This window comes from Anomalospiza imberbis, chromosome 2 (assembly GCF_031753505.1).
Source record: "Anomalospiza imberbis isolate Cuckoo-Finch-1a 21T00152 chromosome 2, ASM3175350v1, whole genome shotgun sequence".
Lineage (NCBI taxonomy): Eukaryota > Metazoa > Chordata > Aves > Passeriformes > Viduidae > Anomalospiza > Anomalospiza imberbis.
The window spans coordinates 60,263,669-60,289,715 of NC_089682.1; the positions used below are offsets into that span (position 1 = coordinate 60,263,669).

The 26,047-nt window shown below is 39.6% G+C and overlaps 1 protein-coding gene across 1 annotated transcript; it reads right to left on the reverse strand.

Annotated features, from left to right (window-relative positions):
* Positions 1–259: 259 nt before the first annotated feature.
* On the reverse strand, positions 260–23,729 carry MPHOSPH8 (M-phase phosphoprotein 8). Its single transcript, XM_068181336.1, has 13 exons — positions 23,449–23,729; positions 20,038–20,193; positions 18,317–19,156; positions 15,279–15,375; positions 13,474–13,599; positions 13,298–13,386; positions 12,042–12,182; positions 11,176–11,262; positions 9,067–9,221; positions 5,608–5,762; positions 4,223–4,350; positions 3,502–3,585; positions 260–2,612 (listed from the first exon to the last, which is right to left on the reverse strand). Exons 1-13 carry the CDS (start codon positions 23,710–23,712, stop codon positions 2,571–2,573), a joined length of 2,364 nt encoding a protein of 787 aa, XP_068037437.1. The 5' UTR covers positions 23,713–23,729; the 3' UTR covers positions 260–2,570.
* Between the last annotated feature and the right edge of the window lie 2,318 nt (positions 23,730–26,047).

Sequence of the window (26,047 nt, forward strand, 5' to 3'; positions counted from 1 at the left end):
GCATTCTTAAATTCAGACTGATCAAAACGCATCTTGTTTTTGCAAATGGGTGCAGAAAGCACAGAAGACCTGTGACGTGGTCAGCTGCATCACCCGACAACCTTCAGCTCCTGTGAAAGAAGCCAGCAACAGCAGGACCGGTGCTGGAGCAGAACCCTGAACCTTCAGAAGCATCTGCTACCACTGCAGTTCATGGGAACTGCAGCTGCAGCCCTTGCTGATGGCAGCAAGAAGAAACTGAGCAAGTACTTCACAGGTATTTCTCCACAGTGCCTAAATAGTTGATTTTTATTGTAGCTACTTTCTCTTCATCCTTTGTCCACCAAAAACTTTTTCAGCAATTGGACAAAACCCATACAATAAAAACGGACAAACCCCAGCTTCAAACAGCTTTTCATACACTTATGCATCTTCCATAGGGATTCTGAATTTATACTGCCAACTAAAAGCAAAAGATGGCTGCAAAATATCCATCCTTAATAAAAGCATAAAGTAACCCAGATTTCATTCCCATGTTCTGTAGAACTCCTCCCTCTCTCCCAAGTGCCTCAAGATAAAAAACAACCCCCCAGCTCAACAGCCTTTGACAAACTACTTGCTCTATCAACTCTTGGAGCATTACTAGACATTTTTAGGTTAGACTGTACAACAGTATCTAAATAACATCTCTATCATCTGGACATTTGTTCAAAACACCTTTTATCCCCACCTGGAGCAGCTCCAGTATTTCCCACTGGCAGGTGCTGTACAGATCTTGTCCCACACACTCTGTGCTGTCACACGTCCTGCGCCGGAGTGACTGCAAGGGGCAGCCACGTAGATGAAATCTGGCACTCCAGCATAAGGAAACACAAGTGTCCCCTTTCCTTATGCATCATCCAGGGTTATGCACAGTGACTAAAATTTCAGCTACACAAAGTCCCAGGTGTTGGCAGTAACATACCTGATTCTCAGCCAGTGCTTTTCATGCAACTCAGGTGTTCACACTTAGTAAAGTGAGGTATCTAACATATTTCAGAGAGGTGGAGGTAAAAAGTCTGTTCAAAACCCATATTTGTTAAGATTTCATCAATACTGTGCAAAAACATAAGCAACTATTCCAAATCAAAACAGAAATGAGTATTTCTATGTCATGCTGCTGTTCTAGTTTTATATAGCTTAATGTGACATTCCACAAAAATTGTGTCCTTTGTTACTCATTTGGCATTGCTTAAATATTAAATATGAAAGATTTAAAACTTCAAGAACCGAAAATTAAAAAACGGTTAACTAGACTTTATATTCAAAAATCACAGTTCTTAAAAGGATACTTCATACAGCTGCACCATTTTGATGGTGGGCAGTCAAAATCATCAAGAATTTATGGACAATTGTTTTGCTAATAATATAGGCACATAGTGGCATGTAAACTACACAGGACAACTAGAACAGCAAAGGCACGATCTGGTTTGGTTTTTCCTACCTTTCAAGATGTTGGTTAATTTACAAAGAAAAATATTCTATACTCCATGCAGAAGTATTAAATTTATATTTTACAGCACAGAACCATTACAAAACTGCTGTCATCTGATAAAATGGGTCATTTAAATAAAATAAGAATATAATAATAATAAAAGAAAAAGATAGCAGCTTTTTGCACTGAGGAACTGAATTTCTGAAGTAAAGGACAACACGTGTTCTGTCATCTGTCAGGCTGAGACATCTGAAATGCTCTATATATCTTCTTGTCTACAAAAAGTACTGCCTGGACACTGAAGGTAGCTACAAGTTTTCTGGTTTGCTATTTTCAGCTTGCGTTTGTTTTTCCAGATGTCACCTAAGACCTCAAAAGTTAAGATGTCTGCAAAACTGATGTCTGCAAAACTACCAGTTGCTTCTCTAATACCAAAGCAGGTTTAAGCAGAGATTTAACTGGGAACCTGACTGCGACCCTTCTGTGAATTGAACCTGTTCAGATGTCTTTGTTCACGCCTGCAGACTGGACTCTGTTAGTTTAAAGGGAGTCACTCCAAGTATAACTGGTGTCTCATTGAGAGACAGGAACAGGAGCAGTTTTAAACCAGAACACAGGCCTCAGCAACTTAAAAGTTAAACCTAATGCAATCATTTTAAAGTGTAATTTCTGCCCATGGCTCCAATAAGATGGCAGTTCTGCATTTCACTGTTAAGAGTAAGTAGAAAACTTTAGTTTACAAATGAAGATCTTTAAAAAAGACATTTCATGTAATTACCTTAAATAGTTCTTATATGAACCATTCCACATTGTGGAAAAGCTGAAATATGCAGTCTGGACTCCACAAGTTAAAGAAAAACAGAGTTATATGTATTGGCACAAATACTTACATCTACATCTGTACAAAGTAAAAAAAAGCTGACAACCCCGTCCCACCAATGCAGTGTATTCAACTGCTCTCCAACACACACTTCCTGTGACTGCCAACAAGCGGCGAGCTGGGAACTGAGTCTTCAGAATGTGGTGCCAAAAAGTTCCAAACTGCTTTGTCAGTCTCTGAACAGAGGAATCAGAAGTATATCCAAAAAAGTGTCAGTCCACTTGGCATGCTCAGAGGTCACTGCAGCTGCACTCTGTAAGCTCCTATGAGCAGCTTTACCTGTGAAAGAAAACAAAGGTTTCCATATTAACGCTGGCCACAGGTGATCACTGTGTTAAGTGCTCTAATGTAGGAATGGCACAAGAAAAGGCACACAATTGCTACTGACTAAGAAAGGAAAAAAGAGGAATTACAAAGTCCCTAATAAAAACAGTTTATAATAGCCCTACTGAAATATGGATGGCTTGTTAAAGGACTCCAGTACAATACTGCAGCATGAGGTGGTGTTTGAACAAGTTAGGCCCAAATCTGAACCAGACAAACATACACTACCATATGAATACACCTTTTTCCACTTAAAAAAAAAAAAAAAAGAAATTAAAAGAAAGTGCAATAAAACATTTAAGAGTATAACTTCAATGCAACTTTTAAATCTGAAGATCTGGAAAATACACTGTTATGTGTTTCTAGGATAAAATAAATGCTACCAGAACCAGATTCATCTTGCAACATGTAGTGGGGAATATTGCACAAACCACCTGTAAAATGCAACAGACTATTTAAAAGCAGAGTGCATACTCCAGTAAATATTTCCAACACACAAGCAAAAACATCTGTATGCAAAAAAATGGTGGCCACTCCATGTATCTTTCAGTCATCAAATTCACAATCTACATGGCGAAGATTTTTAGGTGGAACTAGTTTATCCTAGTGTATTAATTATTCTGACCACAACATAAAAATGTTTAATTGTAACAGAACTAGCACATGACAATGTTCCCAAGTTCTGGCAATGTCACAGGATGTAACTGTAACTGATGGAAACTGGGATGTGGAGACAGAGGAAGATTGCTAAGTTTTACATTTGCAACATACAGCTAGAAGCATTCAGACTATGGAAGAGTACAACAAATGAACACACACATTTAATTTTGAGAACATTCTGTACCTTGGCAGTAGGAACTTCTGCCAACCGTATGAAAAGCTTGTTAAGGCCTGCAGTAGGGCTGAAGGAATAAATAAAGTGACTATCCTACAAGGAAAAAGAAATTGGACAAAGTTAATGGTAGGTTATGGCTGAAAGAGCTGTGTAAGAGGACTAACAATACCAGATTTTCAATATGCTTTTTTTGAAAGAACATTGTTTGTTTGAAAGAACCTTTGATGCAATGACTGGGAAAACAAGAAGACTTCAAAATTGTGCAGTGATTCATTTAATAGATTAAAAAAACAAACTAGAAATTAATTATTAGAACTTTGAGGCAGGTTGTTAAGAAAATATTTAAGAACTTACTTGTGTCAAAAATGTGAGAGGCTTGGTCAATTAGAGAAGAAGCCTCAGTTCCAGAATCACAGAAGGTTGGAAGCTAGAGAAGACCTCTCCAGGCCATCTAATCCAACCCCCTGCTCAAGCAGGGCCACCTAGAATCAGGTTGTCCAGCACTATGTCCTGAACTTTTAAGTCATAAATTTTTATGGAACCTAGTACAAGAAAAGTTTATAGTTCTCTCCATATCCAAAGTTCCATTTTAGAAAAACATCATCATGATAAAAAGTATGCTTCATCACAATACTGTAAATTCAAATTACGGCACTGAGATTTGCCAGGCTGCTCTATAAAGACTTTATGAAGTAGTTTTACAGTCAATCAGTTATATGAAAAGATTTACCAAAAATATGGGAAGCTGGAATTTGTCGTTTAAAACCACAGCTTGTACACTGCATGGTCCACAGAGCCGAGCAACAACTTCTTTACCAATGAAATTTGCATGGAAAACAAAGAGAAGAATTCCAGATCCTGAAAGGGAAGGCAATTCTGTTACACGAATTTGAAATTAGATCCATCATCTAGAACTGTATACATTGGACCTTTGAAGACAGGTGCAAATACATATAAATAAAAAACCATTATATGGTGTATATATAAATTAACAACCCAACATGCAAAAATCCCATTTCCCAAGCCAGTGGACCCAGAAAACAACTGGCTTGGTCACCAAGTTAAGGACTTTTCACAGCAAAAATAATGTTATGTGTCTATTAGAAAGGAATGCAAAATGGCAACAGCAATCCTTAGCACAGTTCACTTCTGTGGTTTCAGGTTTACCCAAAGAGTGTTACGGAATTTAGTGTGGTTTGTGTCTAGTCAAGGGAACAGACATCATAGATCTTTATGAACTGCACTGAAATTCAATAAGCAGCAACTTCAACTACCCACAAATGCTTCATTTTAATACATAAACTTGCATTAAGTTTCTTAATTCTAAAATATAGGATATCTATAATAAGAACTGGAAGAATTATATAACAACTGAACAACCAGAAAACTGAGCAGACATACCCACTTTCAATCTCAGTTTAAGTGGATTCTAATAGTCACACTGATTTATCACTTTAAGAAAAATCAGTATCAATAGATATTTCCCTGATATAATCATCAAAAATGACTTAGCTAAGCCAAGCAGCAGAGAATAGCATTTGAATTCCTGGAGGAATAACGAAACATTCCCAAATACCTTGGGAATTTGATTCCCAGCTTTTTCAAAGGGTTTGTGGGCAAAACAAAGTTGACTGTAACTACTTCCTTTTCCTAGGATTTCTAGACTGCATTTGTCTCAGGGCACTGCTGGGACTACATTCCAAGCCTTCAGCACGTGACCTACTGTTCATGAAAACAAAAGGATCCACTACAAGATCTTCTCTAGTAATCTAGTAAGCCTAGATTTTCCTGAATCATTAATTCTAAGGTAAAGGTAAACCACTCCTTTCCTACAATGCCTGTCACTGAGCTAATGTAACCCATGACCAGAAAGAAGTTGACACTCTGTACGAGGCAATTAAAAGTCTTAAAAAAAAAAATACACAAATCCTACCCATAATACATCAAAGTATAATTGCTCTCCCCATGTTCCACAATCAGAGCGTTCTTAATGTGATGTACTGCAAAATCATACAAAAATTATTTTGCATAGGAGATAATTTAAGACATGCTTTACACATATTGTTCTATCTTTTTTAAACAATGGCCCCACCACAACAACAAACCCCTCCCTACCTTCTGGCACATTTTGTGGAGGTTTATAGTTAAAATCCAAAGAAAAGTCTGGTCCTTCGCAGAGACGATGACACGCAATTGGGAACACTGGCTCCAGCAAAGCAAGGCGAGTTTCAAAATAATTCCTGATGGTATCTTCTGCTACTCTTAAGAGCCTGAAAGACCAAACACGTGAGGCCTGTGCTTCACACAGTGTATTATTTTACCAGACACAACTTGGTGAGAGCTGACACACACACACATGCAAAAAAAAGGATTCCAGATCACCTTTTTAGATTCCTAATTTTCAGGAGTGAATGCCTTCCTCACTAGCATTTATGCATAGATGAACCACAGGTCTCAATACTTTGTTAATAAAATATTTCATCAGCAATCTGTTAATGAAATTCAACTACTGGGTCCAAAAAAGGAAAACGTTAATACAAATGCACTGCAGTAGTTTAAAAAAAAGGATCTTACTAGCCACATATTTTGAAGTCTTTATATACAGAAAGATATCCCAGAAACATCAATATATACTTGGTGGCTAAACAGACATCCCCACTTTCCCAGCCTGACTTAATTATCAATCTGCCTGCAAGTAAAAATAAAAAGTACATCCCTGTATTACTGGCAATACTACTAGAAAAATGCAGTTCCTAGTTAAACTCTGTGAATAAAACAGTGCAGAAGTAGCCATTCTACCACTAAAAGGCAGGCAGAGTGGGGGTTTTGTTTGCTTTTTTTGGAGGGTTAGGGAGGCAGGTGGAGTGGCAGCCTGGCCTTCAAAGAGAGACCACATTAGCACAGCAGAGGTCCCGCCTCTGGCACCTTTATGGCTTTTTCAGTTATTATTCAGAACACACTTCCCCACCCTGCTAACTGAGACTATCATCTGCAGAATCTGAAACTTCAATGTTTCACTGGAAAGAAACCACAAGAACTGCCCTGCCTAAGCAAAGCCCATGTAGCCTATTTTCCAGATGCTTGACAAAGCCATATTAAATATGAGAAATTAAACAGTCGTTCTTTTTTTATACACTGTCCTATTTTCTAGCAATCTGATTAAGAGCCATCCAAAACCAGAAACTGCAGCCAAATCCCATTTCCTTAGATCTACTTAATCCCTTCTAAAATCCCATGTATTTGTGACCACAGCATTCTGCAACAATGACATCCATGATTCAGTTTTGCTGTGCAAAAATATTCTTCCACTTCAAACCTATCACTAGATCATTTAGTAGGATGGCCTGCAGAACCTGTCTCATGGCTTGGGGTTATTTTCTGTTGTTTCCTGAATTCACATTTTGACATTTTAATAATTTTATTTTCAGCCTCACTACTACTATATTGTCCTCCTTTCTGACTGACAAAAAGCACTGAACTGGTATTTTCAGGTAGTGAGTCTAAAAGCTTCCCGAATTAGCAAGAGCTGTGATACTCCCTGTAGAGTACACATCAGCACAGTGATATCCCTAGGCACCACTTTGCAATCATCAATATTTAATTTCAACTGCAACTTCACTGGCAACATAACATGGTCAAGATCTTCCAAAACTCATTATTTAGATTAGCCAAAACTGAAGGTGGCAGGTGTCAAATAGGAAACAAACTGGAAAGGCATCAAATAGCAAATGAGTGACTCACTACATTGAACAGCAGATACCAGATCACTTATCTATCCTGCATGCTTGCTGTTGCCTTCAAAATCTTAACTAACAAGTCATGATTTGCTTCCCTAGGCAAGAATCAGCATACTCCATTCACCCACTTCAGCTGCCCCTGCTCATTTTAACAGGTTTCTAATTTCTGAAAAATAATTATTAGCTTTTATGCTTTTAGCACTTTTCTTTTCCTTTTAGCATTCTGCAAGAGAAAAATATTCCTTATAGTGTTCATCTGCTCAGGACAGAAGTTTGATACGGTGATCTACAGTATCTCACAAACTTTACAGGGCACAAAAAAGTGACATCACAATACTTTCCTCCTGGTATGAAACTGGATCCAAACATGTTCCCTCAGCAAAAATCAGTAGCACAAAATCTAGTTGGAAACCAATCACTGCTGGTGCACCCTAAGATCAGTACTGGGTCTGGTCCTGTTCAACAGCTTCATTAATGACCCGGCAGGTGGTGCAGCAATCCCTCAGCACTTTGGCAGATGAGACTAAACTGGGAGGAGTGGCTGATAGCCTCTGGTGTATTTCTGTCATCCACAAGAGACTTCAACAGGCTTGACAGGTGGGCTAAGAGAAACCTCACAGTGTCCAGATATCTTTAGAAAGTTTCCAAAGACCTGACCAACCTCTCTGAGCAGTCTGTGCCAGTGCTGCATGACCCTCAAAAGGAAAAATGCATTTCCTGATGCTTAGAGGTAGCCTCCTGTGTTCCAGTTTGTGTCCATTGCCCCTTGTCCAGTCAGTCGGAACCACTAAAAACAACCTGACTCCATTCCCTTTACCTTGTCACTTCAGGTGTTTTTTGATTGATACACATTGACCATTACAAGGCAGATTCTGTAAAGACAGACTTAAGAAGTCAGCTGATAGGAAACACAAGAGCTATGAGGCAAAAACCAGCCAAGGCTTTCTATACACTGGAAGAGAGTAAGTTTGGATTACAAACTACTTGACAGGTTGTCTTAGATTACATAGATGAATCACTAAGATTACATAATCATGAAACAAGAAAAAAACCTTGCACTGAGACAGTGTTCTTCCAGCACTAACTATGGATTCATGGCAAAATCTCACCTGCTGCAGAAGCTCTAAGACCCTTCCTGAGTCTTCCCCAGGTTTAGAGATTGCTGGTTATAATTTTCTGCCCATATACATTAACTACATTATTCCTCATGGATATTTTAAGAGCTTGCTCCTTCTCTGTATGTTTGTTTCAGTTTAGCTCAGTATATTTTTACATGACCATATGACATCAACACTTTACATGTCACATACACTGCACTGCTCTTCAGTCATTCTGCTGCATGATAATGATGATGATTTCCATCATCTATTGGCATGAAAGCTTTATGCCTGGCACTTTCAGCTCATAGCTGACGTTTAAAGGTCCAACAACACCACAACCACCTGCACAGACTTTTCATAGCGTTTCTGCTTGGTGTTTTGTTTGATTTTTTCCTATGCTTTCTAGCAAGGTATTTTATTTGGCATGCCCTACTAAGAGCTTACATTCAATGGTCCAGTGCTTTTACACTTCTAAGTTTTCATGATTGCTGAATCTTAAGTTAAAGGAATCTTTCTCTTCTAGGAATTACCTTTTCCTCCTTTCCATGCTTTTACTCAGTGTTTGAGCCAATTCTACCAGCTCACATGATTTTGATTTCACGTGATTTATTAGTTAGCTTTCTGCCTAAATCAGATCTGTTTTCTTTCCTGACATCTTCCTTGACTTCAACCAGAATTATGCCATGCCTAGCACTGCAAACTTCAGCAGAACAAACTTCAAAGTACATTTTACTCACGTATCCAAGTGGCTCCTGAGCTGCTCATACACCAGTAGGTTATTGCACTGTTTAGCAAAATGCATGGCACTGTTCTGATGCTTGGACAAAATGTTGCAGTCGGCTCCGTTTTCAATCATGAGCCGCACTATATCAGAATTCCCTCTTTTACAAGCCTGGGTGGGAAGGGAGAAGATAGAAGGACAGAAAACAATGACAAACCCATCAGAACAGAGCATACATGAGAGTAAACAGAGGTGCAGAAGTGAATTAAAATCCAAAATTAGTTACAATTCAGAACTTTAATTATTTGCTCTGTGAATGGTAACACAGCTTGAAACTCAGGAACACACTCCATAAATATTTTATCTTTATCCGGGCAATACTACAGACCCAGTCCTACTGGAGAAGCAACAGTCAGGATTACCAAGCAGATATAATTAGGAAAAAAAATAGAGAAAACAAATCCCAGAAGTTCTGTGGAAACATCTGATCTGCTGGAGTTCAGTAACTGTAAATTTTCTTGCAATTGTTTACCTGAGTAAATATGTTTTCGTAGAACTATTTAGAAATTATAGAAGTAATATTTCCAAGTGCCTGTTTTTCTGTGCATCTCAGTTTAAAATGGTACTTTGGGTATGCAGTAAATTTACAGAATTTATCTCAGACTGGTACATAGCTATGTCAGAAAGCCACTGTTATCCTCTGCATAGACGTTCAAGGCTGTTCACTGTTACAGCAAGAATTTCAGGGCACATCAACCATAAACTTTACAAAAGCACAGGAAAATCTAAAAAAAGTTTTACTTTTAAGAAAGCAAACCCATGTTCTTGGTCACTTGCTTTCAAACACTTCACTCAGATAAATTCGGAAAAGACACAAGAGATACAACATTTTTATCACTCTAAGACCTTTCAGAAGACAGCTTCTGAAATTTCTCTCTGCTCTGAACTTTTATCTGTCCCTTCAATCCATCATCTGCCATAAACAGAACAACCCACCTGCCTTCCTCAAACCAGAAAGACCAGAAAAATCTCACACCACCTGACATAAAGGAATTGAGTGCTGAGATCTTTTTTGTCTCCTAGAAAAAGTATGATCAAACTCCTAAGGTTAAATAAGAGTGACTTGATAAACACATTGATAGGTAGGTTATCCACAGAGGGCTAGCTTTGTCCCAGTAAGTTACTGGAAATTAAGATCCTATTCTTTGTATCTGCATCGCGAAACAAACACCCAGAATAAGTCACTGTAGGCTGCTAATTGGTTTGTATAGTTGTGCATCAAAGACTAATAAAAACTTTAAAGAAGGTCAAGACTGAGGTCCATGGAAGAAGCCAAATTATGAAGAGATTTTGGACTGAAGAGACTGAGGAAACCACAAATGAGTTGTTGTCTTCAGAGAAAATGCTAAATCCCCACTTGGTAAACCTCACAGAGGGCAGAACAGAAACAATACCACATTGTCTGGGCAGGAAAGCTTCTGTAACCTCTTTGGCAAACTATACAAACAGCCTACACATAAATACAGCAACTTCATCCCAAGGGGAACTTTGGTGAAATTCATCCACATAAAGAAAAAAATATTAAAAGCACAGACTGTTTTAACAGTATTAGAATTTTAAGAGTATTCGAATTTTTAATTAGCATTACAAAAAAAAATTTAAAAAATCAGGATTTCCTTTGTGACTGGGGGAGTAATGGGGCAGAACAGGCACTGGGAATCAGACTGTAAATCTGCTATTTTATTTCTGGCCTGCAATAAAACAGCAAGGGCCAATCACAGCAACACCTAAGTGAAAGATTTTTCTTTCTGGAATTTTTCTCTTCCTGCTGACAATCTGATTATCTCAGCTGGAAGACCACATCTGCATTTCTTTGAGCCAAATAACAGAAGAAGATGATGGCCCACATTTAGCACTGCGTCTGAAGACATCAGTGTTTCTTGTTTAGGTATTACAGTACATTAAAGAAATGGATCAGAACTCTGCTTAGAGTAACTACGAATGCTATTTTTATTTCAAATATGGGATGTGTTCCTGAAATGAATTCTATGAATACGTTTTTATGTTTTACTAGTTTGACAAAAGTATTCCTATTGAACCATGTAAGGACAAACACAGAATTTACCTTCATTAAGGCAGTCTCACCACTACTCTGCTGCATGTTCACATATGCTCCAGCTTCCAGAAGAATAGCTACTGTTGTTAGAAAATTCTGGGGAAAAAAACAAACCAAACCCATAACACAAGTAAGTAAAAAATACTCTGGTTTTGTTTCAGAATATAAAATGTTATTTACTTAAAATTCATCCATAGAATTCAACACATGAGTCATGGCACAATTAATATTGTTCTCTCCCACGGCTAATAAAGAGTATTTCAGACTTAGGCAAGTGCATAGCCCTAATTATTTACAATTCTTACTTTTTTTCCTAAATCCTGCAATAATAAACATCACAGGAAGGAAGCAGTGTATTTGCATCTGCCACCAAACTGGAATGAGGCTCCCCGCTGGCTTTCTATCTATTGTACATGGGAAGGCATATGGACCCACCTGAACAGAAGAGTGCACCCATGAAACCCTGACTTGCTCTAACTTACTGCTTTAGCTGGTCTTAGCTTGGGAAGAGCTTGCCACTGTGTCCATTGCCCAATTGCATTAAAATACCAAATCCTGTTTAATCAGAGATTTTCTAAGTGTTTCCAGTTTGGATCCTGTGTAGCCAGATATCATAAAAAGCAATTCTACTACAAGAACTTCAGCTCTCAGACAAAAACATTCAGAGATACCCTCTGCCTCCACTTTTCCTCCTATGATATTCTCTGCTCAGGGCAGGGTTTATACTACAATAACCACAGCTGCTGAAATTATTATTAGACACCCTGCTGTATCTTGCTAACGGCTTTTTAGGCACCATCCAAAGGTAAAAAACTGTGTACCACCTTTAACACATAAAAGCCCAGAACCACAAACAGAACAACAACCAAGCCAACCTTTTCAGCTGCATGTATCAATGCAGTTGTTCCATTTTTCTGTCTACCATTAACTTTAGCTCCTTTCCTGATTAGCACCCGCAGAAGGTCATCATGCCCTCCAGCAGCAGCAAGCATTACCAGGGTCATTCCACTTGGGTCCTGGAAAAAAAAAATCATTGTCATTACAAAAAATAATAACAAATAAAAAAGAAATACTTCAAGATAAATCAAAGCTGCAAGACAAAAATTTCAAGTACATCAACATGTTTCACAAAGATTTCCCTCCCTGGCAGAAGAATTCACACATACATGGCTGCTAGATACCAGCAAACTATCACCTCCCACTTCTCTGGTCCGCAGGTCTCATACTCTGAGCTCCATAATCTGCAAAATCCGTAACATTCTGAGGATCAGAACAAGAAGCATGAAAACCAGAATGAACCAGGAAGAAAGGCTGTAAGGTATTTGAGGGTGGGAAGACAGCAAGACTTTTCAGCACCCATGGAGAAAAACCACTATGGCTCAAGTCAGCTGCTCCCACAACATTGCTTTTTGATTTTATCAGAATGTAAGTACAAAGACACTTCGTGACCAGCCAGCCTCCTCACTCATTCCTACATTTTTCACCAGACCCTACAACTCACAGAACACATGCTGACCTCAGGAGTTCATTACGACACCTGAGAAGTCTTAGCATAATGTGGAGTTCTCAAAATGCTACAGAACACAACTACAAAAGATCGCCAGTAAAAATACCAGTATTGGAGGTTTTAAAACTCAAAAATGGAACTACAGTCCTATTCAAGAGGAAAACAGATCCTTGAAAGTAAACCAAATAAGAACACAGCTGATGACAAACTGTCAGAATACTAATTATGAAGTGAAGTGGTCCCACTGCGTCAAAAAACTTGCAGGTTTTTGGGGCTTTTCAGAGTTTTGTTTCCCATGTACAATGTTTTACACAGTTTAGCCACTTGTACTGATGGTTATTGTTCCTAATAACATGCAAAGTTCCACATTTAGTCAGTTAAATACACTGGGCAAGTAGGTTGGAAAGCTACTGGGATGATTCTATCAAACTTCATTTTTTCTTGGAAGAAATCGATAACAAATACTGAAACTTCCAAGTTTGTAGTCCTTTTTGATACCTTGTGCTTTTTTACTTAGGTGAGATGGCAATCTGCTACAACATAAGAGGGGAAAGCTTTTCAAACAAATCAATTTATTTTCTTCCCTCCTACTGTCTTCCAGTACTTCTACTGCACAAAAATTACCTCTTGATCCAAATTATATTCCTCATTTGAAGAAAGCGCCATTTTCACTGTCATGTAGTCTCCACTTTTAACAGCATCTCTCAGGAGAGCTAGAAAATAAATTCAATGTTGTTATAGGATATTTCCCTTTGAAATGTCAGCTAAGAAATACCCCTTCTTGCCAGAAAAATACTCACCACTTGATATTGGTTCTGTTGATACATGATTCTCATCTTCTCCATCAAGATGCTTCTGGAAATCTTCTAGTGTCAGCCATTCTAACTGCATGTCCATACCCAAACTCAGGACTTGCTGCTTGCCATCTATCATGTATTTAATTTTGTGGAAGGAAAAAAAAAGTAAAATAAGTAACAAATTGTAAATTTTCAAGCTAATGAATGCTTGCCCTTGCTTCAGTGATCAGCAGCTTAACAAATGACTACTGCTACTTTTCATTCAAGTAAACCCTGGCAGTCAGCATGGAATGGTTCTCAGCAGCAAAGGCTACATTACAAACATTAAAAGCTTTTACTTGAAAGAAACTGCTAATTTGTTGTAATAAATAAGGCTAAAGTGATTATGGGAAGGTGAACACTCCATCACTGTAGTAGCAGAAGCACTGGAAACACACTGAAAAGGTATCAGTGAGTTTCAAAAGAAAACCTCATTTCAGCCCCCTGCAGAGACAAGAACTGGAGCACTAGAAATGCAAGTAGGAATGGAGAAAATCTCAACTACCAGTGTTCTCCATTTGACACACATCCAGTACTTCTCAGTCACATTCTGCAGCAATGCAAGTCCATGTGTTTCCTTCATCTCTTATATTTCTCTTTTCCTTGTACACCTCGCTCTTTTAATTCTTCTCTGAATTTCTATTCTAGCAGAGATTCTTCTCTTTTGCAGTTAGTCTCATAATATTCACTTTTTTTTTCTTCTGAAGCTACATTAAACTCAAATGCACTTTTGATGACCTTAAAGCCTAGAATATTAAGACAGTTACCAAGAGTGACTACTTGAGCCACTAAATACTGTTATGTAACAAAATTTAAGTAAATGACCAGCATCAATTTAGAAAAGATTTGTTCTCTTTCTGTAAGGTATTTGAGCACAGGATCAAGCTTAACGTAAGACCAAAGTCAGGGAGAGTTAGTCCACCTTCACCTATCCTGCCAAGTTTGAGTTCTGACTGCTTTCAACATGGTACCATCTTCCTTTTAAGAAATGCAGTTTAGAATTGTGCATAAATTACTACTTCTGAAGTACGGTTCAGTATCTGCGATGACCAAAGGACAAATGCTGCACAGAAATAATCATTAATCACTCTGCTTCTTACTATTTAAGCACTGTAAGCATCTATGCTACTTTCAGAAAAAGGTGTTTCTCTAGCGAAGGAATTTATCCTGAAAAAAGTAATCCAGAGTTGTTCCAAGATGAAGAGCAGTAACACTAATAATCGATTATACTATAAGGAACAGAAACAGAACCTAGACATTTTTTGCTGTGTATTTAATCATCCAGGGTTGTATAACACAACCTGTTTCTGTGGCTAAAGTAGGAGGCAAGATGTTTGTCTGATGGGAAGCCCTACTAATTTTTCTAACTTTAAAAAGTATATATGCATAATGTCATCAGAACACTTCTGAAAATAGTCAATATTTGGATTAATTCCTCTAAAAAAAAAAAGTTACTATTACATGCCAGAGAAGCACAGTTGTCAATATTAAATAGGGCAAAATCTTGACTTGTCTACAAAAATGTCAGAGACTTCTAAATACTTCTGTGCTTCATACATGAAGCATATATTAACACTCTCATGAAGCATGTATTAACAAAGCCACTAAACACGAGACTTTTGCTTCCTAAAATAAAACCAGAATTCCTTATTTTTGGGGTGTGTGTGCACACGTGTGTTACAAAACTATACAATATCTGCCCTTGTAGAAATAAGAAGAGAATGCCCTGAAGGGTCATTCCTTCTCTGTTTCAAGAAGTTAGCACTTACTTTTTAGGACCTTCTGTTCTTTTCTGTTTTTTTCTTCTTTTTCAGGCTCCTTTTTTTGAGATTTTTCTTTAATTTCAGTTTTCTTTACTTCTTTTTCCTAAAATTGAAAACAAAGATCAAATTTTAGTGGTAGAAGAAAAACAGAAAATAAACTCCTTTCACCACTCCAACAATAAAGCATATTTACAATTAATACTACTGAAACCTGTATACAACGGGTTTCAGCAGTATTAATTGTAGACTTGTAGACATTCCTAACAATTAAACAGGTGAGTCAGGAGTTAAGTCTGTGAAGGCTTCTTTCCTAACAGCAGAGGTATTATTTCCTGAACATAGTAATTTCAATTCATATTTTTACTGCATCCCAGCCATTCAAGTTGCTTCATGGAAGAGCTGCAGATATGACAAAACCAGCATTTTGAAGGAAATTCAAAATTAGGAACTTTTTGTTTGTTCCAAATAGTACACCTGAATAGAATGTAATTATTTCAGAGTATTTAACAATTTTGTAGCACCATATTCAAAGCATTATGATATCACTGAGTTGAACCTCATCCGAGAAAACTTGACAGTTGGACACAAAAGGTTCCAAGCCTTGCAATTTACACAGACAGAACATTATGGCAACAGTTACTTGTGAAAAACTGACACTCAGCAAAATCCACCCAAACTCATGATATCCCTGCTGAAGTCCAAGCTCAACAGTATCTAATATCATTTATTGTAGATGTAGATATATAATCGAATTTGCCAAAATGGAATTCAGCTTTCTCTACCAAAGTTTGCCTTTCTCCTCCTGTAATCTTCTCTCTCCACTCAGCAAATTCACTGCAGAGTAGGTTGGACAAGGCTCCTTGGCATGGCTTTATATCAGTCTTTGACACTAACCTGGCACAGGGAGTAGCACTATCTTTCTGAAAAACTGCCCCAAAAGAAGTCCTCACAAAATTTTAAATATATGCTACCATGTGACACAGCAAAAACCTTAATTAAACCAAATTAATTTGGTGTATCATTATGTACTAGCAGAGCTGAGACATTTAATTGCTTTCCTCTTCACCCCCCTTCCCTCCACAAACCTTGGCTTTTGATCACTGACGTGATTAATGCTAACTAACACAGGCAGCTCTTCATCCTGCCAGATGCTGGGTATTTAAGAGGAAATCCATAACTTACTAGAGACTACCAGATATTTGCTACAGTGGGGCTGTTAAAATCAGTAACCCTGAATTCTATTCCAGATTTCTAATGCTGATCTGATGCAGAACATACCCATTTATTTTTGGAGGCAAATGAAATGGAAGGAATGGTTCAGCATGCAAACTGACCCTAAACAGAAAACACTGTGTTATAAATTGACATGATTGGTGTTCCGTAAGCAGAGTTACACAGGAAAGACAGGTACCTGAAATATACCTTATGACTTTCTTTGAAAGGTATCATCTGTTTGGGCCAACAATTTAGTGAACAAAAAAAAAAAAAAAAAAAAAAACCAAACAAAAAACCCTGCAGAACTCTCCACCAAAGCCACCCATGTAAGTCCACAGCTGTTCTAGAGAATAACTAGCCAGTTACAAAAAACACTGTTTAAGCCTTCTGCACTCAAAAGAAGCAAAGAGCAGAACGCCTTCCATACGTTGCTGGTACCTCGGAGCATGACCTTCCTTGGAGCACGACCATGAGAGAAACATAGAAACAACTCACTGAGAATGCTGAAGAGCCACAAGCAAACCCACTGTCCTCTGCTGTTGATTTATTCATGGTGTCAAGGTGACAGGATTTTTATACCATTGGTAAATAGAACAAAATTCCAAAGATTTTTCCTATTCTTGTCTCTCTCTCACAAACACTACAGCCTCGAATGTACACAAAACATTTGGGTAATAAAGGACCATATCACTTCAACTAATTAAACAGCATTCTGAAACTGGCCCATGCCTCAGAGTAATTCCATGTTTTGCAGAACTTTCAACACTAAGATCCTGCAAATACGCTCTTTTGTGTAGCTCTACTCTGGGATTATGCCACATGATTCTCTATCCCCAGAACAACTTATTTAAGGTGACCTACTCCATAAACAGAACAATCACAAGCAGAGAACCACTGCTGAACTTGCAGAAGAAACTTTACACCATGGAATTATGGTTTCAGAAGTGGGATATATCCAGTAAATATCAATGTGTTTTGGCTGCAATCCTGTTAAATCAGAACATGGCTGCTCTGAGCAGACAGTGTTTTATGAACTGCAAACTGTATTAGAACAGGCTGAAGCAGATGAAAGAAATTATATTCCCAGAAACATTGCAAAAAATATTTATTTTTGTCATAATTTTCTTCTTTTGCCTTTACAATACTGCTTTTCTTAAAGCATTACTGTATTAAATAAGGAACAATAAATATCCTGGTATTTGCTTAGTTCATTTCTTACAACAGGTACAGCATTTCTATTTCTATTTAATATGAAACCATGTCATTAAACTAAGCATTTGCTGTAAGTACTCCAGGAATTCTAAAAAGACAAGCCTGCTACACAATTATCTGGGAGACTTGGTCTTTAGAAGTGATTTCAGCATTGCAGTTCTCAGGTAGGTGGTGCCACCCCATGTAAGCCCTGATGGAATGGCTGGTGTCTGAGAGAGCAAGTGTTGCTCAACGCTGTTCTGCCTTACTACACAAGTAGAAGAAAGTCAAATGAGGAAACTCTTGAAGGTGGGCATGAACAAAGCTAAAAACAACAGCATGCCTTGCAAGAACTGGAAATTTCATTCTAAGACAACATAGTAAATGGGAGAAATGCATCCTTTCACATTTATGCTCTCCTTTCCTAAAGCATTCCCCCTTTAGAGTGTTCGGAATCCAGAAATTTCCCAGTCTCTGTTAAACATTGTGCAGTGGGTGGTTCTTTAAGTTCATGCAGCTCAGTACATTTCCAGTTTGTACTTTTCTCTTTGCCATCACAAACAGTCATGGTTTGATGTATCTGTATCTCCAAGATACAGACTGGTTTTACCCCCAGCCCCCACCCTAGCCATGCTTACCTCCCCAGGGGAATCCATGGGTTTGCACACCCTTTCATCAGTGCTCAATTTCAAACCCTTCTGCACTGGTGAAGGAGCAGGTGACACTTTCTCCAACTCTCCTGGTACTTTTTCTTGACCTGTTTGCTTTTTGTGAATGCTCTTATTCTCTAAATGAGTATCCTGAATTTCTACTTTTCCACCTTCTTCTCTACAGTCTTCTGCTTTAGGAATTTTTTTCTTCTTTCTTTTAGCCCTACTATCAATAACGTCATCTTCATTACTTGCTGATCCATCAAGATATTTATCAGTAATGGCATCTTTTTCATCAATTTCTTGTTCCAATCTCTCTTCTCCACTTATTACCTTTTGTTTTTCATCTTTATCTTCAGAATTTATGTTTGAAATTTCATTATCAGTTTCTTGAGAAACTGAATCATCCACAGTGCTTGATTCTGAGTCCAAGTGAACGTCTCCATGCTTCTCCTTCTGTGATTTTTTATTTTCTTTAGAATCTTCTTTAGATTTTATTTTTAAATCTTCTCCTTTCTTTTTCTTGATTTCTTTAGCATCTTCTTTCCTTTGCTTCTTTGGGTCCTTTGAATCCTCCTTAGTTTCTGAAGTCCTTTTTTTTGGCTTTGAATCTAAAACCAAAGTATCTGAGGAATTTTCACATTCTGTTCTCGGTTTTTCCTTGAGTTTTGCAGACTTAGATTTTTTCTTCTTCAGGTCATCTGGACTTTTATCCTCTCCCTCTTTTGACTTCTTCTTTTTCTTCTTTGGTGAAACATCATCTTTTGTTTCACTTTGCCAGTCGCTGTCAGACTCTGCTTCAAATATATCATCATTTAGAGGTGGTTTCTAAAAGGTAAAGAAAAAAATTAACAACTTTTCCTTCCCCAATAAACTATCACTTTGGTACAAAGTATACAAAAATGGTAGTGGTTGTGCTTGGGAAAAATAAATTTTTAAGCACTTTAAATTTTTGATCCCTGCCAAGATCATTCCTCATTGCCAAACTGCAAAACGTGACAATACAATTCAAGCTTACTTACCTAAATTACATTACATTGGATGAGAATCAATACACAAACAATTCAAGTAAACAAATTACACATCCAACAACCACATTCCAGAACAGAACTTAATCTGAGCTATTTTACATCAAAAACAATTGATTTGATTTTGCAGGATTTACCTACATGTTTCCCAGAAGCAGGGTACCAGTTTTCAAAAAAGGATTGTTAAGTGTATCAACAGTGCTTTTTCAAGCTAACTGAGCCTTAAAAAAAAAAAGAAAAGAAAAAGCCATATTCTGCCCTCTGGCATCTAATCTTTCTGCATTCCTCTCTTGCCAAAACTCATTGATCTCCTACAGAGAGCAGGAGGGTGACTGGAATGTTGTGCCCAGCTTCAGTGACAAGACAATATGCATATGGGTAAGGACAGGGGGTTATTTATGTTGTCAAAAACAAACAAAAATGACAGTACATTACTTACATAGTTCCATTAGAAATAGAATTGATGTTTAGATGGATTCAATCTACAAGCAAACTTGTCAACAAAAAAAATCCCTACCAGAGAACAGCAACAATATTAAGTTTCACAAGAAACAAAGATGTTTTGGATGAGATTCCTTAATTCCATGTTTCAAATGCCTTCCTTCTCTTCTCCCCTCCTCTCATTAGTAGTCTAGATAGGGATTATGTCTCCAGTGTAAGATACTGGAAGCTGAAACACACCTGTATGTCTTTTTTAACAGGTTTAGGCTTATTATCCACAATCTTTTTTCTGAATTCAAGAAGCACTTCTTTGCAGTCTTCCAAGTGAGCCTCTGGTTCCCAGGTATCATCATCAGAGGTGTATCCTTTCCACCGGACTTTATAGAGAGTTTTACCCTGTAAGAAAAACCCACAACATTTAATATAATATAGTATAGTATTGCATCAGCTAGTCAATTCTTGAGGATGTCAGTGGATATAAAATTTTGTGTATATAAACATCAGTATTTCTGTAGTTGGAATAGTTTTATCCAAAATACTTCCAGTATCTAACATTTGATATCTAGTTTTTTCTACCAAATTACAAAGTTCTTTACCATTAAAAAATTAATTTTTTAGCAAATGTACTTAGGCAAGCACCTTTGGAGAGGCAAAATAGCACCTCTCGCTTTCAAGCATGGACTGATAATGCTCTGGAAGACCTTACAGTGCTAACCAAGCCTGGAGAAAGAAAGCTTCAGAAGAATTGCCATTTGGCACTTACTGTTAAATGTCTATGCTTAAATTTTTGCCTGAGCATAATTAACCTTTGACCAAGTGTATATACAGGCCACTAAACTTCAGCAACCAACTAACCAACTCTATTTACAATCTTCTATATTTTGCTTCACAGACATCTAAATAAATAAATAGCCTATATTCAAACACCTTAGTTTAAGATTTCTCTTAGAATTTAGCTTAATTCTTAAATCAAGAGAGATGGGTTAAGTTTCCAAAATCATATTCCCCTCTCCTCTTTCTTTCTTCTATTGGGATTACTTACAAAACAAGCAACCAGTAACTTCCTCATTACAGTCACAGAGTGTGTTAGGCTATAAAAGATCTCCAGAACTAACAAGTGAAATGCCCTCTCAAAGCAGGACTGCCTACATCAGACTGCTCAGATACCTGCCCATTCAGTGCATTTATGCAGGCTTCCCTGTCTTCCAGCTTGTGTCCTCTGTCTCATCCTTTCCCCGCTTTTTGATTTCCCTCATTTTTTCCCCTGATTTTTCATCTCTCCTGATTCTTCTCTTCTTATGGCAAAACAAATTGAGCTCTCGGCTTCCTAACTGTTTTCATTACCCTTCTCTCTGGTATGTACATGTCTTTCTGCCCTGGGGAGCTCAGAACTTCACACAGTACTCGGGATGCTTCTCGGCAGTCTGAGAGGAGAGAATGAAGCATCTCTTGATCTTCTGGCTAGACTCTTGGATGCTGCTGGCCTCCTTTGCTGCAAGAACTGCTGACTCATGTTCACCTTACTTGCCTGTGGGGACTCCCTCCTCCTTTCTTGCAAATCTGCATCCGAGCCAGCTGGACTCTCACCTACCTGGTGGCACAAGGTTACTCCCTTTCAGATGCAGGACTTCTGCTAGCTGCAGAGTTAGGAACATCCTTGTAATTCAGGTACTAAATAAGCCACAAGTCCTTTTTTCATTAATTGAGAAAGCTGCATAAAAGAAAGTCAAATGCAAAACCATTTGGCTGCTGTACAACTACATTCCATACATGGAGAGTGACAGAAAAATGCAGCTGAGGACAGTTTTACAAAATTCAGCTTAAGTGAAGGCAGAAGATTGATTCTCACACTTAAGAAACACGGTCTTACACTCACCTATCAACACTCTTTCACACAGTATTGGTATTTTTCCCCCTCTGTTATCACTTACAAAAACAGAATTCTTCCAGGCATTTTTATACTGCTCTAGTTTCTGTGAGAACTAGTGATGAGCTAGAACCAGCTCGTACGGAAAAGGGTACCACCATGTCATTAAACAGCAGAGTTAAAACTTCCCACTTCCACTGGGGAACACCAGATTTGCACCGGAGCCTGTTGTTTTAGGATAACTGAGATGCAGTACGAAAAGCTTTATAGATACACTGAGGGACTACATTTCCAAACTTTCACTGCTTATCCTCTGTAAGTAGGTCATGTTAATGTTTTATTTATCCACAGGTCTAACCACCCAGCCCAATCCCAATCCAGAAGTGCTGTCTCTCATCCTACCACTACTGCCAGGCCCAGCAACACCAGTCCTGTGTGTGGGAAGAGCATCTCTGTGCAGGGCTCTCCAGCTGTCACACCTCTGTTCTGTGACACACAACACCCCGACCTGCCTCATGCCACGCTGCACAGCGGCTGACTTGCTCTGTGGTGACACATGGCTCTTCCCAGCCATTCTGGAAGTTACACCTGAGTATGAGCTCCTGCCTTGCCCTGCACTTGTGGAGCCCAGGAGCACAGGTCCTGCAGCACAGCAACTGAGAGGGCACCTGATGCGTTTGGAGCTCACGCCACCAAGCCACAATCACCATGTGCTGGTACATCTACACGCTGAAGCTCACTGCGCTGACCCAGCCTGGAAAACTCAGGCACACGGAGCTCAGAACGTGCTGCAGAACAGGCTGCTTGGAGTGGGATGGAAAAGAGACACCCTGTTACCAGCACGTGCCAATGACATTTTTAAGAGATGGTACTTGATGTATCCCAGTACTCTTTAATGTCTCACTACCGTGACCACCTATAGATTTCGAGTTCCATCCTTTGGGGTGGGTGGTTAAGAAAAGGAAAAAAAAACCCAAAAAAACGAATCCTCTTGTTTTCAAGCCTGACTTATGCTGACCAACATTTCATACGGGCAAAGCTATAAGTACTGTATTACCCTGAAAACATAACATAATCTGAAGACATAAACATATTTCAGCTAAGGTGCAATTTAATAACATCACAAACATTGAAAAAAATGCTGATCTGAAGGCTCTCCAACCTAAGGGTTTAAAGACTGAGCTTTTACATGGAATTGACAGAATCTTATGTCATGTACCTGACTGAAGACTAAAATAAAAACCATCAATTAGTTAAAATAAAAATCTTTCAGGCACAAAATTATTAAAAAAAAACCTGTGTCAATTATTTTTTCTATTTGAGGTTTAAGAAAATTTTTAAAGAACTTCAACCAGTCTAGGTTGCTTTCAAAGAAACAAATCAAGGTCTGGTATTTCAGTTTAAACAGTGCAAGATCACTACAGCTTATTATTTTAATTAGGAGAAGACGCTCTTATTTTAAGAAGTCTTCCTCCGTTTTGTCTGTGAACGTGGACCTAGGCAACACACCTTGAAAACACCTCTAAGTTCTCTGCTATATTCAACCCTGCCCATCTCTGCGCTAAAGCATTTCACATCTAAACAGTACCGCAGCTCAGCGCCAAGAGCGGTTTAACAAGGCGGACAAAACCGAACAGCTCCGTAAACACTTCTCTTTGGCTGAAGACCCTGAACCCGGAGTAGGGCACAAAAGCCTCCTTGCACAGCGCGGTTCACACTGCAGCTCCAACGGGACAACTCTCCTCACGCGCTCCCCGCCCGGTGGAAGAGACCCGCGCACTCACCCCCTCGTTCTTCATGTCAAGGATCTTTTCCACCTCGAACACGTCCTCCCCCTCCTCCTCCTCGTCCTCTTCGCTCTCGCCGCCGCCAGCCTCCCCGCCGGCTGCTGCCGCAGCACCCGTCGCTTGGCCCGCCCTGCCGCCGTCTTCTTTCCCGTCCTCCTCATCCTCCGCCGCCGCGGCCGCCGCCGTCTCCTCCTCTCCCTCTGCCCCCTCCAGCCTGGCCGCCGCCGCCGCCTCGGCCCCGCTCCCGGCCGCCGCCGCCATCTTGGGCCGCGTTTCAAACGACAAGGGCGCACAGCCGCTGCGACATCCGCGGCCGGGCCCGGGGGGCGGGGCAGCGGCCGCCCCAGCCAATGGCCGCGCGCGCAGCCCGTGACGCACGGGACCGCGCGCCTTCCGCGCGGCCGCCGCTGGGCGGGGCTTGGGCGGGACAGTCCCGGTGCAACATCGCCGTGGATGGCGACGGCTCCGCCCATGGACAGCGACAGCTGCCACGGGAACGGCGTGCGCAGGGCCACGGCCGACCCGGCCTTGGGCACCCCCGGGCACGGGGCAGCCACAGCTTCTCTGTGGCCTTGGGCACTTCCAGCCGTGGGGCAGCCACAGCTTCTCTGGGCAGCCTGTGCCAGTGCCTCACCGCCCTCACGGGGACGGATTCCTTCCTGACATCTAATCTAAATCTCTTCTCTGTAGTTTAAAAGCATCTCCCCCATGCCCTATCGCTATCTGCCCGCCACTCTTCCTCTTTTTTGTAATCCCCCTCTAGGTACTGGAAGGTGCTACGAACAAACCCAACCCTCGGCCTATCTTAAGAGAGGTTCTCCCTCTAAGCATCCTGGTGTCCCTCCTCTGGACTCGCTCCAGCAGGTCCCTGTCCTCCCGGTGCTGGGACCCCAGAGCTGATGCAGCCCTGCAGGTGGGGGCTGAGCAGAGCAGAGGGGCAGAATCCCCTCCCTGGTCCTGCTGCCACCAGTGGATGCAGCCCAGGACACGTTTGGCTCTCTGTGAGAGTGAGAGTTCATTGACAGCTCATGTCCAGCCTCTCACCCACCAGCACGCCCAAGTCCTTCTCAGCAGGGCTGCTCTCAGTGAGTTCTTCTCCCATGCTTGGGATCGCCCCAATCCAAATGCAGGATCTTCCACTTGGACTTGTTGGATCAAAGGTATTCTTTGCCCTCAGCTGGATGAAGTTTTGGAGAAATGCACAAGAAAGATATACATGGACATCTCAGGACAAGATCCTGCTGTGGCATTCATAGGGTTTCTTACTAAGGAAAAAGGACTGTTTTTAATTTCACAGTATTTTGCATGTTAAAGAACTTGGCAAGTGTAGCTTTTTTATGTAACATGTAGGAGGAAGGAAAAAGAAGTCTTGTAAGAAAAAGCAAATAAATCATGCCCTATATGCTTATTCCACTGCCTTTTGCTAGAGCCAGAGTGTTAGTATATTGGATCTCAGAAACAGATCCTTAGGGAACATACATCACTGAACAAAGCCTGGGTTTTAGTGTGAATGTGTATCTTCCAAACACACATACTCATGTGGTATGTATTGCTGCAAGAGTGACAGATGTACTTAAGAAAAAAAATTCTTCCTATTTTTTGCCAGTACTTTGCCAGCTTCCTAAGGTAACTCTAGTAATGCAGCTTTCTCAGGTAACTCTAGTAATGGAGCAATTGACCATGCAAATACTGAACAGCAGATTTGGAAGCTAGTTTATCATTGTCTCTATTAAGGAGTCTTTCTATTTTTTAAGAAACCCATATCCTAGCTCTTCTCATAGTGTAGTACAACTATTTCCTTTCTATTTTTACTAAAAAAGAGCCAGTGTCTTCCATCTTGAGAACAAGGATTCAGAGCACCCTAGAAACAGAAGGACATTGGGATATCCCTCCTGGCAAGGTCCTCTACATGGTCAAGTGTATCCACTCCACCCTTAGCCTGTTTGCTTAAATCCTCAGGAAAACCTCTGTGAGAAAGGTTCTGCAGCTTTCCTTAGCAGCCTCTTATTTCTGTATAACTGCTGGAGAGCATTCTTCATTTGCAAGGGCAGTATCAGGCATTACCTATGGTTCTGTTGAATCTCCTGCTTCTGAATATTTTCAAAGGATGGACAAACAAGTGTGGCATATGCTCCATACCCACTTGATCCCTCAGTGCAAGCCATTGTGCTGTCTCCAACTACATTTCGTCAGATCACAAAGTACCAAAGCATTGTTCTGTGCAGCTCCTTAATTTAGAAGATGTAGCATGTTCAAACACCTGTGAAAAGCCCCTTAAATTAATATAAATGTTAGTCTGGTTTTGTTATTAGGCTACAGTGTTTGGTCTGGTATAAAATAAAATTAATTAATCAGCATAAAATCAGAATACAGAGTAACGACAGGAAAGAAAGAGAGAACTTTCCTCCTAACAAAACCGAGCTATGTATTCACAAATAAAAATGATCAGGAAGAAAAGCAGTGCAGTAGAAAAATACCTATTCTGCTGTTTGCATTTCAGGGCACACTGTAGGAATTGCAAAACCACCCACTTAAGAACACTGATATGTTATAAAGATATTTATTAGTTCCTTGTTAATCACACTCTTGTATCTGC

Coding starts and splice junctions, on each gene's coding strand:
- MPHOSPH8 (XM_068181336.1), bottom strand. CDS start 23,712: ATGGCGGCGGCGGCCGGGAGCGGGGCCGAGGCGGCGGCGGCGGCCAGG. Junction 9,222..11,175: donor GTGAGACTGCCTTAATGAAG/GTAAATTCTGTG, acceptor CTTCCCACCCAG/GCTTGTAAAAGAGGGAATTC. Junction 4,351..5,607: donor TCCACAAAATGTGCCAGAAG/GTAGGGAGGGGT, acceptor CTTCCCTTTCAG/GATCTGGAATTCTTCTCTTT.